The sequence below is a fragment of the Cyanistes caeruleus genome, chromosome 20, assembly GCF_971803275.1.
Source record: "Cyanistes caeruleus chromosome 20, bCyaCae1.hap1.1, whole genome shotgun sequence".
In the NCBI taxonomy this organism is placed as follows: Eukaryota; Metazoa; Chordata; class Aves; order Passeriformes; family Paridae; genus Cyanistes; species Cyanistes caeruleus.
Genome location: NC_141720.1, coordinates 6,217,352 through 6,236,510, shown reverse-complemented (window position 1 = coordinate 6,236,510; position 19,159 = coordinate 6,217,352). Strand labels below are relative to the sequence as shown.

The 19,159-nt window shown below is 52.8% G+C and overlaps 1 protein-coding gene across 4 annotated transcripts in view; it reads right to left on the bottom strand.

Moving 5' to 3' along the window:
• Nucleotides 1–19,159, bottom strand: part of NTNG2 (netrin G2) — a 47,102-nt gene that overhangs the window by 11,920 nt on the left and 16,023 nt on the right. For all 4 annotated transcript variants that reach the window (XM_023938233.2, XM_086857874.1, XM_086857876.1 and 1 more), the window contains exons 3-5: nucleotides 13,276–13,919; nucleotides 2,199–2,371; nucleotides 475–501 (exon numbers count right to left, since the gene is read on the bottom strand). In XM_023938233.2, coding sequence (XP_023794001.1) covers nucleotides 475–501; nucleotides 2,199–2,371; nucleotides 13,276–13,919 — 844 coding nt within the window. The remainder of the gene's footprint in view (nucleotides 1–474; nucleotides 502–2,198; nucleotides 2,372–13,275; nucleotides 13,920–19,159) is intronic.

Genomic DNA, 19,159 nt, shown 5'->3' with positions numbered 1-19,159 from the left:
GACACCTCACAGACATTTGTTCATCTACATACACGTGTACACGCAGATGTACACACACTCTAAATGCTTTTTTTATTGATAGCCCAAGGTGACCCAGTCTGGGTTCTGCACCAAATAATTCACACCCAGCTCCTTCTCACAGCAGAATCCTGCAGTACTGGGGGCTTAGGAGGGGAGTTCACAGCGAGCACTGGTGATTTTGAAGAGTCTTTTTTTATTTCCTTTCCGGCTGCCATACTAACGAACCTCATGGGGGGAAACCATGCCAGAGGAAGAGGCAAAATGAGGCTGCTGAAGTCAGGGGAAGAAAATATAAGATTCTTTGACAGGACAGAAATTGAGGCACAATTATGGAAGACTTATTGCCTGGGAAATGATAATGGATAGAAAATAACTTTCTTTTTTCTAGTGACATCCACAAGAATCATGCACCGAGGTGTTAAATGCCAGCATTTCAGTCAGGGTTTTACTTACTGCCAAAGGCTGAGCCTGCAGCTGCACCTGGAAAAAACAAGAGGAAGCCCAGTCACTGGAAGCAGGACACCATCATAAGATCACACAGACACACAACGTGGGACTGAAGAGCAGCTAATTAGTGGGGGCTTGCTCACAGGCACATCAGTTTGCTGCTACAGCTTAAAAGCTAGCTTTTGTCACAGCACAGAAACAGCCAGACAACGCTGCCTGGGCTCCTGGCATCTCAAGCCTTTCACCTGGGGAAGGAAAACCAGCGTGGTCCTTGCTGATGAGTTTTTCTGTTAACCATTTCCTTGGGCTGCTACAAAAGCCCAGCAAGGGACAAACACAAAGGAGCACTGGGCTAAGGACAAGCTGCAGGGTCTGAACAGGGGACTGAAGAATCACAGAATCACAGAATGAACTAGGCTGGAAAAGACCTTTAAGATCATCTACTCCAACCTATGACCTTAACACCTCCTCACCAACTAAACCACGGCACTTAGTGCCATGTCCAGTCTTTTTTTAAACATGTTTACGGGCCTTCCTGCTGTAACACATGGGTGAATCATGGAAAGCCTCAGCTCTGCATGAAGATAAAGCACAGTGATGGAAGAGGTAGGACTACCAAGAGCAGAGGGCTTCAGAGAGCTGCCTCTGGGGCAGAGGATGTTGATGTGGGGAGGAGGAAGCAGTGGAGAGTCAGGGTGGGGAGGAGGAAGAAGACAGAGAGATGGGAAGAGAGATGAATGGGAGAAGGAAGAGCAGAGGAGAAAGAGAAATAGGAAGAGACACAAGGAATGGAGGGGAGGGAAAGAGAGAGAACAGCATGTCTGTGCCTGTCAACACCAGAAACTCTCCCAGGCTCCTTTGAAGCAATGCAGCCGCTTGGTGGGAGCTGACAAGCTCGTTCCCTTTCAAAGAATCTGCTCGTCTACCAGCCCTGGCACACACAAAACATTCCCGTCACGGCCTTCGGAGCCTGGATTTCAGCTTTGATCATCTTAAAGCACATAAATCTTTCAAAAAATTTGGGGGGAGGGAGAGAAAAAGATTCTCTTTGGTAATGCTCAAAGCTGCTGCTTGAAAGGCTGGAGTGGCTACTGTGGCTTCTTGACATTTAAACAAGTTTGCTAATGTGGAGTGGACAGGAACCCAGGAGGAACTGGCCCATCTGTGATGTCTCCTGCCCCAATTCCCTGCTCGGAGGATGGTGGGAACGCATCCTTCATCTCACCTGTGCGCTGCCTCTGTCAGAGCCGTGTTCCAGCAGCAGTTGCAGGAGGCTGGGGCTGCGCACGGGGACCGCGGCTCACGGCGCTTCCCAGGAACAGCGGCAAGCACAGACAGGATACAGAGAGCAGCCAGCACTCCTGCAGCTGAGCAGAGCCAGTACAGAGCCCGTGGGCTGCTCAGCAGCCAGAGCTCTGCTGTGCTGAATAACGCCTTTGTCAAAGGACAATAATTGCCTTTGCCCCGAAGCCGTGGTTATATCTTGGCCTAAGGTTATCATCCCTGTTCTTGACCATCATTTAGATTCATCACTCCTCTGCCAGCAGTCAACACATCACCTCTACATCCACCAGATCCTCTTTCATTTCTCTGTGTACCAAGACAAGGGTCCCTTTGGAAAGCTGAGCATCCTGAACAGATTTGAGCTGGAGAAGGACAAGATGAGCACCCACTCCCTCTGTGGGTGCTGTGCAGCCCAGGGCAGGGCTGGTTCCCTGCAGGGTACTTACATGCATTGGGGGACCCATTGGGGAGAGGCAGGTAGGACCCTGCTCGCCAGGACCTGGAACGAAAGTTCTTCTTGCACTTGCCACAGTCCTGGCCCGTGGTGTTGTGCTCACACTCGCACTGCAGGCTGCCCTCTTTGAAGGTGCACAGGTTGGCGTGGAGGTTGCATTTACATCTGGAGGAAGGAGACAGGGAAGAGCTGTCAGGTGTTCCTGCTGCTCCTCCTTGCTCCCAGCGTAGTGTTGAAAATGTGCTGAGGCTGGGCTGGTCACCCCTTCCCTGCTCCTCCTGCAGGTTTTTCTCACTGAACTCAGCAGTTTTCCCCAGGTATCTGGTGCTGGGGTTCAATGTCCACCTCCTCACCCTGGGCAGATCTGCAGCCTCTTGTCCAGGATGAGACACTTCACTCCCGTTATCTGACTGAGCAGCACAGGCTGTTTAATGGCCACTCAACATCTGCAGTTGCAGGAAGGAGTCACTCACATGTCAGGCTGCTACAGGAATCTGGGTAATTACCTCACATGGAGGCTTTTACTTAGAGGCAGTCTCTGGCTTTGGATGGAGGAGCCAGGCTAACCCTGGTGGCACTCAGCCCTTACCCCCTGTGCACTGTGCCAAAGCCAAGAGTGTTTTCTGCTGTGGTGTGAGGCTGCCCAGCACAAACCCTTTTCCCTATGTGCAGCACAGCCCCAGCCTGCTGTGACCAAAATAACACAGACAACAAGCCACCACCAGAATCCACCGGTTAGTCCCCGCCTCATCAGAGAAGGCAACAACTAAAAACGCTACTCAGCAATTTGCAAACATTAAGAAACTTTTAATGAGCTGTAGTGCAGTGTGCAGGGAATAATTATCTCTGTGCACAATAATTCCTGTTGCTCAGGCTCCGAGGTGACTTGCGCAGAGCGCAGAGGCTGAGCCCATAACTCACACGTGGCTCTGGTGACTCCTGGGCCCGAGCTGAGGCCATCAGACAGAGACTTGGGGGACCAAAACATCTCATTTCATTCCAGACAGCCGATCCCTAGCACAGCCTGACAGTTTTCCCTGCTTTGTGCAATAATTTACACTCTCAGAAGCAGAAGCATTAGAAAACAGTAATGCTGTGCCTTCTGTGCAGGGGTGGAGAAGTCTGATGGGGCAGCGCTTCCTTTTACAAGGCCCAGGAGATGCAGCGCTGGGGGAATGAGCTGCCTGCAGAGAAGACAGAGGAAATGTGGCCTGCTGCTCCTTGTGCTCTGTCTGCACTGGGATAAACAGCCTGGATTAGGCTGGGAGCTGGGAGTCTGGGTGCTGGTGCTGCGCATGCCCCCTGCTCCTGGTGCCTCTCCCCCTCTCCCTTGGAGCCCCCAAAGAAGCTCCCTAGCCACCTGCCTGACCCTCTGAGGCCAACTTTGCTGTGCTCTCCTCACACATGGCTGGATAAGCTGACCTCACGTATGATTTCTTTTTTCCCCCTCCCTCCCCTCCCTGTCCTTAATTCTAGCAAACCCCACTCAGAGGCTAAGCATAAGCTGTGTGAACAATCTCTCCCCATCTTACAACCCTGCCCTGTGTCTGACCAAGCAGAGGAAGGAATTCTGCAGCCTCTAAAAGGGAGGAAAGAAGAGAAGGTGGCCCAGGGAGCAGAGGCAGACATGCTCAGCACGCTCCACTCGAAACAGTGTGTGAGTGAGGGCTGGAGATGCCGTGTCACGGCTGAGAGCACTAACAGCCTCCGAGCTCTGCTGCTCTGGGAGTGAGCCACGAGTCCCAGCAGCCAGGGGAGGGAAGTGGCTTTGGCTGGTACGTGCAGCCAGGAGGGATGCTGAATTTCAGATGCTGCAGGTCCCCTCTGGCTCTGGTGAGGAAGGATCTCTCTGAACTGTCCCAGCCCTTTGGCAGAGGAGCTGCCCAGCCCCAGGGTGCTGCGGAGTCTGGCTGTGAATTATTCAGTGACCACACGGTGTGGCCTCCTTCTCTCGCTTCAAGATGAGCAGACGAGAGCAAAGCAGGCAAGATAGTGGGTTAAAGCAGGTTAAAGCAGGGCAAAGCCTCACCACTGCTGCTCTGGGCCCTGCCTGAACAGAGTAACAGCTTCAGGAGCTGCAGCTCTCCTCCCTCCTCCTCTGATGGGGAGAGGGGATGGGGCAGCTCCAGGGCACAGCCTCAGCATCCAGCCTAGGGGGGTTTAGGAGCCCCAGGGGAGTAGGTACAAGGATGGAAGGGACTGTCACACCCCTTGACTTCCCTGAAGTTTGGGATTAGGTGGAGGGTGGTGCTTGTCTTCAGTGTTTGACCCTGTGAATCACAGACCAGTCACAGTGGGGACATCAGCCCTGGGTGGCCACAGGCCTCAGGCAGCCTCGACCAACCCCCTCCACATGTAGCACACATCCTTGCTCCTGGCAGGAGCCAAGCAGATGTTTCGGGGTGCTTTTGGCTCCCAGTGCAGGAGAGTGAGTCTCATTCACCATTAATTTGGCTCCAGCTACAAATCCTCCTCTGTGCAGTGGGACCTGGCCTTGCTGAGGCACAGGTGCGTGCAGGAGGCAGCCAGAAGGGCCTGCTCCTACACACACACTGCTCACTTGCTGCTGGGGAGGGCTGGGAGCCCAGCACGAGCTCCTGAGACAGCCCCAGCTGCCTCCTGCCCAGTGGAACGGGGACAGGGAGGGAGCTCATGGATGTCCCCCAGCGAGGAGTGACAGAGCACTGCTCTTCCCAGGGGAGACCCTCACTTCCTAATTGGTGTAAGCAAGAAAAATTAAGTCAAGAGGAAGCAGAGGCAGGTGTTCACCTTGCCTGCCTGTGCCAGGGTCACTGATTTTTCTCACTGCTAGGCCACTTTGCCACCGTGCAAAAGTTCTGTTACCCGACGGATCAATTTTACCAGGGGATTGCTTTCTGAATTAGACCTTTGAGGATCATCAATCTAAGCAGGGACCTGTAACCCCAGCAGGCTGACCCCGCAGCACAGCACTTTTCAGCCCAATCAATCAGGCTGCATTATTTAACGGTGAACAGCCGAACACCCTCAGCCAGTCCCGTTCTGGGCAGAGGTTTCTGCATCCTGGCCTTCCTGCAGCTCAGGCTCAGTGGATCAGCTTCAACTCCTTCCTCAGGCTTCTGTGCCTCCTCCTGCGGGCCCACAAGCCCAAGGACACACCAATGGTCTGTGCCTGCCTTTCCCCAGCCAAGATTGAGCTGGCAGAGGCTGGAGTAAATGGCATTAGCCCAGTCCCCTGGGTGGGAGCCGCTCATCCTGCTCGCCTATGCTCATCCTCCTCGGCGCCCAGCCATGGCAGGAAGGAGAGGATGAAGGGAAAGGTTAGGAGCTACTTAGCAATGAGGCTTAAAAATCAGCAGCGGGGCAGACACCTGCGCTGTGTCCTGCAGAAGGCAGCCGTGGCCCTGCTCCAGCCCCAGGGCTGCTCCAGCAAAGTGCTGGTTGCAATATGGTCTCTGGCTCTGGAGGAGATCTGGGAAGCTGGGAGCTCTTGACCTGTGGGTCAAGGCCATGCTGACAGTGCTGTTTCTCGGTGGGCATTCAGTGTAGGGTCAGCAGTGGTGGGGAGCAGCCCCAGGGCAGACCCACAGCACCCTCGGGCACCAGGGACACCCATCCTGCCCTGGGCTGGCAGGACGTCACACCACTGCACTTGGCATTAAACAAAAACTGGCTCACACTGCTCCCAGCAGGAGTGGTCAGAGCAACGTGTGCCCCAAGATGTTATAGTTTGCATAAAGGGATATTTATGAGTTTATTTTAGTGCAGGTCATTCAGCTTTCCTCAGAGTGCTGCAATGTGGTTCTGATGCTGCCAATGCCTCCACCAGGGAACATCACAGAGCTTGGAGCGCCAAGGAAAGTTTACAGGAAAATGTCCTTTTTTTCTCTTTTTTTTTTTTTTCTTTCAGCCATAAAGAGCACTTTTCTGCAATTCTCCATGTCAGCATCCTGGAGGTTACAGCAGCAAGCTGGTGTCTGGTGCCAAGCCCACGTGTGAGGGAAGGAGATGCCCACACACAGGAAGGGGGCGAGTGCAGCAAACCTGCAGCAAACCTCCCTCCGTGCTGGGACTGGGAAAACTGCCCCTTTCCCTGAGCTTTCATTAATAATAACTTTTGAAGTAATTTTAAAAAGCTATCCCAAGCCCTTTGTTTCCCTTCCAAGAATTTTTCCTTGTTTTACAACCCTTTTTCTGTCCCCAACCCCACTTGCAGAGCAGGGAAGTGAGGCAGAGAAAGGCAAAGAGTATCTCCTCATCCCTCTCCCTTCCTGCAGGGATGGGGCAGCCTTGGGGTGCTGGCACCCCTCAGGCCCAGTGCAGTGACCCTGCTGTGCTGGGTGGGGACCTAGAGATCTGCTCCATCCCCTTGTGCCTCTTACCCAGCTTCCATGAGACAACACTGACTGCCCTGAGCTCCTTAAAAAAATCCTGGACTTGAGGCAGAAGCAGCCATCACCTCTCCTGCAAGCCTCTTTCCAGCCCAGCCTGCACACTCCTCTCCATGGGGATGTTCTGCATGGCCATAGGGATACTCTGGAGATGGCTGGTCCCATCCTGCTGGCTTCTAACCCGTCACACTTCTACCTTTCCCCCCATGGGCTTGGTTTTGCTGCCCTGCTCCCTCTGTGCTGGTGCTGGTGTGGGAGAGGCAGCTCGGGAGAGCAGCTAATGACTGCGGCCGGAGGAAGGCTCATCAGAGCTTTCTCCTGAATTGTTTGCTCTCACTGTAATTGATGAGACTTTAATGAGTCTCACGGGACCGTGTGTTTGAAGGGAGCTCTTTCCTCTCCGTCCCCAAGGAAAACGATGTTTCAACTGATCTGGGCTCTCGGGGAAACATGAATAACTCTTCTCCATCTCCCTATTGTCATCCCCAGCCGCTGCTCGCAGCACGCTCCGGCAGCTGCCTGGCCATCGCTTACCCGCTTCTACCTGCTCTTCTGCAACTGTTTTGGCAGCTCAGCAAAAGCAGGGAGCAAATCTTTTGGGCAAAGCATAACGGGTGCTGAGCTTGGATTGTTTCTGGCCCATCTGTGCGTGTGGAAGCAGGTAAAAATAGCTTCTAATGGCTGGGCCATGGAAGAAGCGCAGTCCCTTTGTGGAGAGCGTTTATATCAGGATTTGCCTTGCTGGGAGATGGCTCTGGCAGGGGTTTGCTGCTGCCAGTCCTGGAGCAGGACAGGCTCAAGGGGATGGAGAAAGCAAGGGTGGTTCATCCCAGGAACAGGGCTGGGAGCTTCCCCATGCCCCAGGTCCAGGGGCTGAAGGAGAGGAAAAGCCATTTTAACGTGTTGGCTTTTTTCAGCTTGAACCAGGGTGAGAGGCTTCTGGCTTTCACTGCTCTGTGCAGAGCCAAAGAACTGAAAAAACCCGAGTTAGGTTGTGAGCGGGCTGTTTTCCTTGTGGGTTTTTACATTTGGTTGCGTGGTAGGGACGGGTGAGTCCTCCCAGCAGGAAGGAACCCTCCTCAATGCCCTCTGAAATGATTTGAGGTTTGGGTTACAAAGATGAGACAATTTAAAAGATGCCAAAGTCGAGAGCACGCTAGCTGGCTGTTCCCATCCGAGAGGCTATTTATTTTAAATAAGTTGACACTCACCAGCTGTCAAGATCCTGCTGAGTGGTGGAACATTATTTATATTCAAAGCTGTCTTAAAAAGCAAATACAAAACCAAACTTCCCCATTAGGGGGTCGGCCAGCAGAAGGGAGGAAGGGTGAAGAGGACATCATACAGGTATGTGAACATAAATATTTGCAGAGTAATGTGTAAAAATACTCTTGGTTCTTCTCCTGGAATGCAATAATGCCTGCAATTGAGTTCATTGGCAAAATTGAATTTGGGCTCCTGTAGAAGTCTCTTTATATTAAGTGCTTTAACATACATCACCTTCTCAGTCTATCGATGCAATTCTATTATCTGATCAGGCCAGAGACAATTCGGCAGCAAAATCAGAGGAGGGGATAAAACCTTCACAAAGCAAAGCCAGGAGCAGGTAATAGGACCTTGGGCATCTGTCTCTGGCTATCGACAAAGTGTCAGCAGTGCCTGGGGGAAGGAGGAGCTCTCTGGGTTTTTCACTAACTCCCTCCCTCCCCCTCAGAAGGTTTCCTCCCCACCTTGCTGCAGTGGGAGTAGAAACCTTGCAGGACTCCAGCAAACAGTTGCTGCACATTAACTTCATTTAACTGTATGACCATGAGCAAGATTTTGCTGGAACTCAAGCTAATTCCAGCCCAGAGGAATGCCTGGGAAGCTCAGGGATCCAGCTCTCAGGGGCTGCCCAGCACGGAGGAGCGGATGGGCCGAGGAACACAGAGCTCTGCTGGCACAGGCTTGGCTGTCCTTGACATGAGGATGCTGCTGCCTCCTGGGACCCAAGTTCTGTCTGCCAGGAGATGAAGGGGAAGGAGCAGGGACGGGCACAGGCAGTGCTTGCCCTGGTTTTTGTGGTCATGCCAAAGCTGCCAAATGTGGGCAGCAGATGGCTGAGGGCTGCAGGGGTGTTGGGCTTGTTCTTGGGGGATGCTTGGGTGAGCCTGTGGCTGTTTTGGGAGTGATGCCCCAGCATTGGGATTGGGCAAACTCAGCTGGGAATGCCTCTGTTCTCACAGAATCATTCATCCCAGGTCCTGCCTGTTCCCCTTTGGTGCAGGTCCCACCCTGCTCCTCAGGGAGAGATGTTCACCAGCCACCACACAAAATTTAAGATCCTCAACAAGAGACTCTTACACAGACCAAACCTCTTCTCCAATTTAAAGACAGCATTGCTGGAGAAGTCAAGATCAGCTGGAAAGACTCCCACAACAGAGCCAGAAGAAGGAATGTCCAACCAGGGCAAAGCACCTCAGGTGCAAACAGGATGTGCTTTGTGCTGGCACCCATGGTTTGAGCTGAGCTACAGCCACAGGGGAAGTGCTCTGAGCTGCCTTCATTGAGAAAAGGAGGCAGTGACCAGGAATTCATTCATCTTTAACAGCAATTCTGCATCAATTGTTTCCACATCTCAAAACTCACCACAAATGCAGAAAAGAATATCCCCTGCTTGTGGGTACCACTGACCATTTCCAGCTCCATTTATTGCAGGAGGTGCTTCTGGGGGTGGCCTTGGTCCTCCAGGTCTGGAGTGCCCCATCCTGGCTGTTGGCACCAGGATAACAGGCTGGCCAACATTGTTCTGCTCCACTAGCACAAACTCTCCAAGCCATGTGATGAGAAAATCCTCCTGGAGAGCATCCATGCACGGCACTGAGAACGCACCAGGGAAAGGAGCAGGGGAGCACAAAGGGCCTTTCCCTTCAGTTTTTTGGTGTAAGCAAAGAAGCAGCCAAGGAAAGCCTAAGAAAGGTAATTGGTGAACTGAGGCAAGGAAAAGCCACTTCAAAACTAGAAACCTCATCTTGTTGGTGCCTCTTTGGCCTGAGCACAGCCTGAGAGGAGGCTCTGTTCCATGGAGCTGCTCAGAGATGAGGGATGCTCTCTCCTCCTGCCTTCCTCCAGGGACTGCTCATCGCCAGCAGGATGCACAGACAGACAGTGCATGCACTGGGGCAGGGCAGGACAGAGGGGAGAAATCCTAATAAGCAGCCTAAAATTGATTCACTTCTGCTCAATCTGATTTCTCCTAACTGGATCCACATGTCCTAGCCATGGCACATTAACTTCAGTTACAGCTTATTAATGTCTCTGTGATGGAGCATGCCCTGCTGAGCACAGCAGTGACTGACATTATGAAGGGGAAGAAATTACTCCAGAGAGACCCAGTGTGGAATGGAAGCAGAACCAGTGACTCTCAGCACAGCCCTGGCAGCCAGGGAAAGCTCATTCACCCATGCCTGAGCTCACTGCTGCACCGAGGAGAAAAGGAAGCAGTGAATAGAGATCTGTGGGGAAATGTTCTTCCACTTCCCCACCCTGCCTGGCACACACACAACACACAGGCCAAGGGCTTGCTTGTGTCTATTCCTGTCCTGACTCTTCTGCATCTCCAGTTACTCTGCAGATCAATAGGGACAGGACGGAAGAAGAAAGGGGAAAAAAAAGAAAAGAAAAAGATACCAAGAGGAAAGAGAGTAAAAATAAACTGTCAGCCATGAGCAGAGAGATGGACCTGGCTGAGGCTGTGGGAGGAGGAGATGCAGAGGAGACCCTGAGGGACCAGTCCACTGTACCAACACCCAGGAATGAAGCAGTGACCGCCAGGATTCACCAGATCTTCTGGCTTACAGGACAAGAGAAGGCAGAAAACTCTTTTCCCTTGTCCCCATGCCCTCTGTTCTGTCTCTTCCTGCTTTTCCAAAAAGCTCTGGGAGGTTGTGGTGAGAGGTTTTCCTTGGTGTGAAGCTGAGGCATGAAGGATGGGGTGTGCTTGGATGGGGAGTACCTGGACTGAGGGGATCACAGAAAGCTCTCTGAACCCACCAGTGATCCGGTGCAGGCTGCACCACTGAGAACCTGGGCTCATAGTCTGCTCGGAGGGCAAAGTGTTTTGATCTTCCCTTGACCGACTGGAAATGAGCTGCCAAGTGCCTCATCACCCTGTGAGCACTGCCAAAATCCCGGTGTGCTACGGGGACACGGCAATGCCACACACCGAGGGCACACACTGTGGCCAGGCTCCTTCAGCCTCTCAGGGCTGCTCACTCCTCTCTCCAGGGGGAATTTTCTGGCTGAGTTTTGCCCTTGACCCCTCACTTCTTCACAATCATCTTCCCTCTCGTTTCCATGCCCCCTGTAGTGGATCCCTAACACCACCCCACTTTTATCTAGGCACTTTCCTGCTGTTCCTCCAACATGTCCTGGAAGAGGCAGTGTGTGTCCATCCCCATCCTTGCCCACCCTGCACCGTGCTCCTGTCAGGCTCCCATTGATTTCTCCTCTCTTCCTCTCATTAACCCATCCCTTGTTGAGCCATACAATAGATTTAATTTGGTTTTAGTCCCTGCACCATAGCTGGCTTTGCTTACAGCTGGAAATAGATTGTTTTTCAGTGAAAAACCTGCTTGCTGGGACTGGAAAAAAATCACAGGAGCAGAGTTAATTCACAGGGAGCTTCTTCATCCTATACACTACTTATCCACAGCTCCTCAGCTGCTCACCTCCCCTGCCCTGTGCCCACGGGGCTGGAAGAGTCAGCACAGAACAGGCACTGCCCTCTTCCCTATCCAGGATGAGCATCCCTCTCTCTCCTGGGAACCAGCCCAACAAGCTGGAGCAGCGCAAAGCCGCATCTTCCTCAGAACTCGGAGTTTGGGCCGATAAAAGCAGATTTCAGAGTTTTCCCTGCTCCCAGGCAAGGAAAAGGCCTCTGCTCCCCGCTGTCGTGCTGCCCTGGGGGAGGCGGTCGGGCAGGTTTCGGTGAGCGGAGCCAAGGGGGGAGCGGCGGAGCCGGAGCCGCTGCAGCAGCCGCGGGCAGGCGGCCACGGCGGCACCGAGCCAGCGCCGGGAGAGGCCGGCAGGGATCAGCCGACAAACCCCAACCTGTCTCGTGTTGGCCCCGGCTAAAAAGCAGCATTGCAGCTTCCACAGGGCGTTCGCAGCCCGGCCATCCCCGCCTCCAGCTGCCCTCGGGCTGTGGAATTTTGCATGTCTGGTAGAGGTTGCGGCTGCTCCAGCGCGGGGTGTGTTTGAAAGGGTTTTTCCTTCCCTTCCCTTCCCTAGTTGCCTCTTTGCACATAATTTTTAGGGATTTTCTGCCTTGAACCAAACTCTGCTGCTATTAAATGGAATTAAATTTGGCCAGCGAATTCAAAAGCTGATGGGGGGCTGGGGAGGGGGGAGGAGGACAGCTGAGAGTAAGGTGCTGGTTTGAGGAGAATCCTACCAGCATGGCCTGAAGTCCAAAGTACTGAAGCAACAAATCCTGCCCAAGGCAGACAGGAAAGGTAAATGGCTCGGAGGAGGAAGGTGTTCACAGGACACCAAGAGAATTTTAACTCTTTGAAGCATCAAGTATCCCCAGGCTGCTGCGGGAGCAGTAACAAGTCCTTGGTTATCTCTGCTGGTCTCCACACTTGGAAGCCAAAGCTCGCTGTCATCAAATATTTAGTCCTAATTTACCAGACACATGTGGAGGTGTTCTCCCACCCCTCTGCCCACGTGTCTGAGCCACCCAGGGCTGCTCCCTGAGCAATCCCCACTGTGTGCACCCCAAAATGCCCCCAACCCAGCTGAGAGCCACAGCTGCTTGTCCCAGACAGGCACCATGCCGTGAGAAAAACCCTCATCGCTGCCTCCTGCCTGCCCTGGCAGGTGGAAAGGGCTCTCCCATCCCTCACTGCAGCTTCCTTCCCCTTGGAGCCTTTTCAAAGCCTCAGTGGCACCTGCAGACATTTCTACTTGCAAGTCTCAGAAGCAAACAGTTTGGAACCGATACAAACAGCTCCTCTGTCGCTGTGGTGATGCTTGTTAGCATGGGTGGGTGATGGGGGGATTTTTCCCCTCTCGCCTGTAAGTCTCTCACAAGCTGGATGGGAAATCAGCCATCTCGGCATTTTTCCACCTTACTTTGCTTTTTTGGTTGATGTCATAACGTAACATATGGCATCGTATAGAGAAATGAAAAACAAAATCCAGGAGAAACAAACCCCCTCCTGCTCCCTCTGCCCCAGATCTCTCAGGGGGTTTACCTGCACCCCAAACTTCATCTGCCAGAGCTGGAGCTGCTCAGGGTGTGCAGGACTGACTGGGGATGACCCACCCTGCCTGTACTGGCAGTGAGCTGGAGTTTAGTGGGGTGAGCCTCATTCCACGCCCCATATCCACCAGCATCACCCCTGAGACAGCTGGGCAATGGCTGGCCGTGTTTGCACAGCTGGGACAGGCTATTGGAGGGAACTCAGACCCTGAGTGTCCATCCAAGCCATGTCCCAGCTCCCCCAGCACCAGCTGCAGGAGGACACAGCCTTGGAGGTGCCCCAGCCACTCCTTGCAAGGACACATCTGCTGCCCTGCCGGGGGGGAAGGGGTGTCAGAGGGAGAAACGATTATCTCTCAGTCAGCAGAAATGCTGATGGCTCTGTTTTCTAGCAAGAACCCTCTTCTCATCCCTCTGAGAAGAGATGCCCAAAGAAACCCAGCGGCTGTTACCTGCCAGTGACTTCGATGTTGGAGACGGCGTAGAAGTACTTGTACAAGTTCTCCCTCTGCACGTAGGTGCCGCCCAGGGCGGGTCTCAGCAGCCTCATGCGCAAGTCGGTCACGGTGAAGAAATCCTTGAGCCCTTTGGCGCTCTCCAGACGGGTGTACAAGTTGTCCATGTTCTTGAGGTCGGGGCCAGCGAAGATGGCAAAGCGGTCCCGCACCTCAAACCGGACGGTCTTCTCTTTTTTGGAGCCCGCCCAGCGGGAATACTCCTCCGTGCAGAGGACCCTGTTGGCACTGGTGGTGGAGAGGTCCCGGACCCTCCGTGCTGGCATGCTGAAGGCCTCCATGCAGTCGTCTGCATAATACTGGTACGGGTGCCAAGTCCTCCCATTGTCCAGAGACTTCTCCAGCATCATGATGGTGGGGCGCCCGTACTCAAAGGTGATGACGATGTCGTCGGTCAGCTCGATGCTCTTGTTCCAGGACAGGGTGATGTTGGCCAGCAGCGGCTCCGGGTACCGGCGCCACGTCACACTCTGCCAGTACGTGGCCAGCCCCTCGTCCTCGCTGTCGAACATCAGCTTGGGCGGGTGGGCCAGGTCGGGGTTGGAGGCGTCGCACTCGTCGCTGCACAGGTACGGGTTCTCCTGGAACGACAAAAACGATCACCCGGGAGGAAAGCAAAGCCTGGGCGTGGCGTGGGCAGCGTGGGCACACGGGCCCTGCCTTTGGCTGCTTATGTCAAACGTTAACTGCTGGGCTGAGCTGGAGGGTGCCAGGGGCCTGGCTTGGGAGGATGCTGTTTCTGAGAATGAATTTAAGGCAGAAAGATGCAGCTTTACCTCAGCTGTAAGAACGGCTGAGCTGTTTCCTTTGAAAGGCCCTTTGGGAAAGGGCTTTTCGATTTGGCACAGGGGCAATTTTCATAGAAAGCTCCTTCCCTGAGATGATCTCTGAGAAACATGGGCTAAGCTTGGCCAGTTTACAAGCCTACAGAAAGCTGTGCTCATCCCCACTGCCTTGGAGGAATTGAGTGGCTAAAATCTCCTGAGCACACCCCTGCCTCTCATGGCTCCTGATGCTGAAAAGGACGGGGACACACCATCCCCCCAGTGCCTCTGAGCACAGCTAGAGCCAAATTTCTCCAGCTCCAAGCTGGGAGAGAACTGAGCAGCAGCAGAAAGAGCAGAGATTTGTGCTCCTGGTGCCTTGGTGCTCACCTACACACAGGGAACAGGATGAGGAGGATGGCTCATCCCATCCAGGTGACAATGTCCGCTGCCTCCAGGCCTGAGCGGTGGGAGAGGACATCCAGCCATCCTGTTTTGCCCACAAGTGCAAGTGCACAGCCAGGCTGGTGTGTTTTGCAGGGACACACCTCCACATCCACATGTGCTGAGATGCACCAGGACAGTGTCAAGGTCAAGGTTGAAGTTTTGGGGGTGGGCAGCTGTGCCAATGCATTTATTGCCCACCCATGTTTGTTAAAGCCCAGCATCACTGCCCTGCAGCCTCTGCCTCCAGCAGTGAGCATGTGGGTCACAGCTGCCTTGGGGATTGTGCAGGTCTGTGTTCTAGTGGGTACAGACCACAAAAAACTCTGCAACACACTGCAAATCCTTTTTTTGCATATGAAGCATCTCTTTGCTGTCGCTTTGCCTCCCTCTCAGAATCAAAATCCAGAGGATTGGGGAGGGAGAGGGATTGGTATGACAGTGGGCTCTGCTGCTGTGGGACCTTCTCAGCAAGGCAGAGGCACCTGGCACAGGAGGAGGTGATAAAGCTGCTGGAGCTGCTCAGAGCTGCTGTCTGGGGGTGAGGAACCTGCTGGGGAGTGAGGTCTGGCTCTCCTGAGCACAGCAGCTTTCAAGGTAAGAGCGAGCTGGGTGTTCTTTGGTTTGTGGGTGCTTTGGGCATGGTTGGAAGCCATGGGGAGGTGCTATGTGTGGGACCAGCGTGTTCCTGCCTGGCCCTGGGGACTTCCTGCAGCATCGGGGCTGTGCCAGGGTGTGGGGAGCTGATACTGGAACCTGGAAGCTCCAAAAAATGAGGTGCAGGGCTGGATCTGAGCAGGATGGTTGTATCTCTGGCTGCTGCAGGTGTGGAAAGAGGCTGCTCCTGTTTCCATGGCTTGCTTTGACCTAGGGAACTTTTGGAGTCTGAGTGCCTGTGAGCTGCTTTTGGGGTGCCCTGTGCACACCCAGTCACGGCAGAGGGGATCTGGCTTGTACATGTGGATGCTCTTGGGTGCCAAGTGGGGCTGTGCTTTGAAGGTGGAAACCTCTGAGTAATACAACATGCTTTGGAAAATCTGGGCTTTGCCACCTCCAGCCAGGCAACCAAACGTCTTGGAAACTACTCAGAGCTTCTCCACTCATGTCTGTAAAATGGGCCTTTGGTGCCTCCTCAGAGCTCAGATGTGCACTGAAGGCAAACAACTTGCAAAGTCAGTGGAGGCCACAGCACCCTGAAAAACTCCTGAGGACAGAAATAATTCTGTGTCTGGAGCAGCATGTGAGCAGCGCAATGTGAACAAGGCAGGGGGCTGCTCTGTCAGCACAGGGGGAAAACCAACCAGCAAGTGACTGATCTGTACGTGAGAAGCAGGCTCTGTGCAGGGGAGGCAGCCTTGGGGACACGAGGGGACTCCCGTAAATACAGCACACGTTGTGTTTGTGTGTGTGCACAAGGCTGCTGGGGAAAGCAGCACAGGATAAAACAGGTCAGAACTCAAACTGTTTTCAACCCAGTCTTGCTCTGACACACCCCTGCCTGGCAGTGAAGCTGCAAATGCCGTGCTGGGGTTTGTTCCTCCTGTCACAGCCTCAGCTTGGGCCATGTGTGGTTTTTGCCACCTCTGTGTGTGTTGGAAGGGAAGGGCTGGGACTGGAGCTGCTGGGCTGCAGTGTGGTGCTCACCCTGCAGCAGGGAGGTTACTCAAATGGATGCTTGGGTTGATGTTTTAAAAGCAAAGAGCTGGATAATTTATTTGTTTGCTTGTTGAGTTTATTTGCAGCTCTGATAACTGAGCAAGGGAAATCAGTGGAGTGCTCAGGCTTGCTTGGGTGGGTGAGGTTGAGGGGTGAGGGCACCCCACAACCCCCTCAAAGAGGGGGAGATGCCAGCTGGCCTGTGGTGGGACTCTGAGCCATGCTGGGGGGTCCTCTCCTGCCACAACTAGCTGTTCTGGAGTAGGGATTAAAAAACCCTGAGATATTGACATATTAAATATGCTCTGCTGACTCGTCACGTTCAGAGGAATTGTTTACCTCTGCTAATGAGACACAGCTTCCTGCTGGGGATGGAGCTGCCTCTCAGTGCAGCTTTACAGTGGTGGCTGAGGGAAAAGGCAGAAGAATCCCCCTTAGCTGAAGTGCTGGGGGCTCTGAGTGTGTTTCCTCTGCTGAAGCGACATATTGTGTTGCAGTATGGTCCTCCTGTCAATGTGGCCATACAGATGGCTTAATAGGACAGCCCTGAAAAGACCATCCCCAATGTCCATTTTTACCACTTGTCTGAAGGAGGGTGGAGAATTGACTTGGGATGACAGCAGAAAACTCCCTGACAAACCTGCCTTGCTATTCAGTGGCTCTGTCTGAGCAGAGTCTGTGTCTCAGAGCTGTCCTGGCAAGAGACACACCATGAGCCTCCCTTTCCTTGTGTACAGCAGCCACAGCCCTTGAGCTGGTGTGAGATGAATCTCATTGAGTATCTGCCACTTGAGCTGTCCCCAGCATGGCCACTGTGGCCACCTCCAGGGCTGTGCATGATGCTCCTATCAATGCTTTCTTTGGAGTGGCCAAATTAAACGAAGGACTCCGAAAAAACCACAATAAGGAAACATTATTCATGCCAGAAAAGGCTGGCCAGGATGAGAGCTGGTACAAATTTCCCTGGAGCAGGGAGGGAAGCAACTGGGTCTGTCCAAGCATGGTCCCCCTCACCATGTCCTGTCTGGAGGAACAAGGCTGGCCAGGCACGTCCCTGCTGGGTCAGGAGGAGGGAAAAGCAGAGTGAAAACTCTGCCTGTCTGCCATATGCTTATCCCAGGGAATGGAGGTGCACAATCCCAGCCTGGGAGCGCGCTCAGCTCAGCAGGCAGCACCCCCAAAAGTGTCTTTAACCACCCCAATGCTCTGGGGAGACAAATGGCTCAAGAGGTGCTTGGTTGTAGCAGGACAAACACAAAAATAACCTCCAAGTGACAGCGCTGCAAGGTGGGGGAGAGCCTCAAAAGCCACTGAGTGAGTCACATCACTATGGCTTCCTCTGCTAAAATGAAGTGTTCCTTTTTGGGGTTAGGTTTATTGAATTGTCCTTCCTCTGTGGGATGCTCGATGCCTTTTCTGCTGGGGAGGTTATTTGGAGTTAGCCAGGAGGGCAGGGGGGAGCGGAAACAGATGGCCACATTTTGGCTGCTCCGTTGGTCCTGGTAAGATCAGATATAGCACTATTGAAACAATTCCAGGTATTATTTTTGAATCTGGTTTCCTCCTCCAAGCCGTGTGTCCTCCAAAGAATCTGTCCAAAGTATCGAGATATTTAAGTCTTCAATCTAAAAGTCAGGATGCATTAGCCAGGCAAACTTGGTCTCAGCGAGCTTAAAATAAACCAGTTTACTTTGAGTCTCATGCTATTAAATCAGTCGTGAGTGTCCTCACAGCAACTAAACATTGCAGATTTCAGGCTCTCCAGCTCTTCTGGTTGTGCACTTTTTGGGGTTGTACTAAAGAGTGTTGCAGCCTTGCTTAGCCCCAGCTCAGCCATAAAAGGCAAATCTCCAGGGGACAAACCATGAGAGCCTCATTGAGGACAAGGTGTCCTAAAAAATGGCACCATGGTAAGGTTGTGCCTCTGTGAGCCAAATCATAGAATGGTTTGGGTTGGAAGGGACCTTTAAAGGTCACCTAGTCCAACCCCCCTGCCATGGGCAAGGACACCTTCAGCTAGATCAGGCTGCTCAGAGCCCCATCCAACCTGACTTTGAATTTTTCCCTGGATGAGACATCCGCCACCTTTGAGGTTTTACCATGCCAGTATTTTATCACATTCATTATGAAAGTTTTCTTTGCTACAGCTAATCTGAATCTGCTCTCTTTTAGTTTAAAACCATTATCTCTTGTCCTAACACTACAATTCATAATAAAGAGCCCTCCCAATTTTTCCTGTAGGCCCTCTTCAGATCCTGGGACTCTGAATCCTCCTTGGCAGGGCTGCTCTCAGTTCTTCATCCCCAGCCTGGATCAGGGGGTTGCCCTGATCCAGGTGCACTCAGGAGACTCCCATGGGCCCAGTCCTTGAGCTGGAAATGTGTCCCAGCCCTGGAGACTGCTGACCCAGCCCTTGGGTTTTGCCTCTTCTTGGTGCCTGGAGCCAGTTCTGGGCAGAAATGCTGCAAAAGGGACTTTCTGAAGGTGACAGCAGAGACTTGCTCCTTGAAGAGGAGGATTTCTTAAGAAACAAAATCTTGGTCTGACAAAGCAGAATGACAAGAATCCAGGATGCTGCAGAGAAGCTGCTCCCCACTTTGCTGGGAAGGGGGGGAATGGGGGAAACCAACCACAACAAAAGGCCTCAGTTTTACAAAGCCCAGATGGTTTTTAGGGCTCTTAATGAGCACAAAAGTTGTTTATGTTTTTGTTTTTTTCCCTAGCAGATAATACCATTTTTAAGCCTCACAGCATAAAATTATATATTTTTTTAAATGCAATTGCTTGATTAATCATTAGGCCGTTGAATATTTTAAACAAACTAGACATCTGTTGTGAATGGTGAGAGCTGCACAGAAATAAGACTGCAGCTTTCAGATCTTCGTGCCAAAGGGAAGCTGGAAAGCAATTGCAACCACTAGCTGCACAGTGAAGAAAAATAAGAAAAATAATAATAA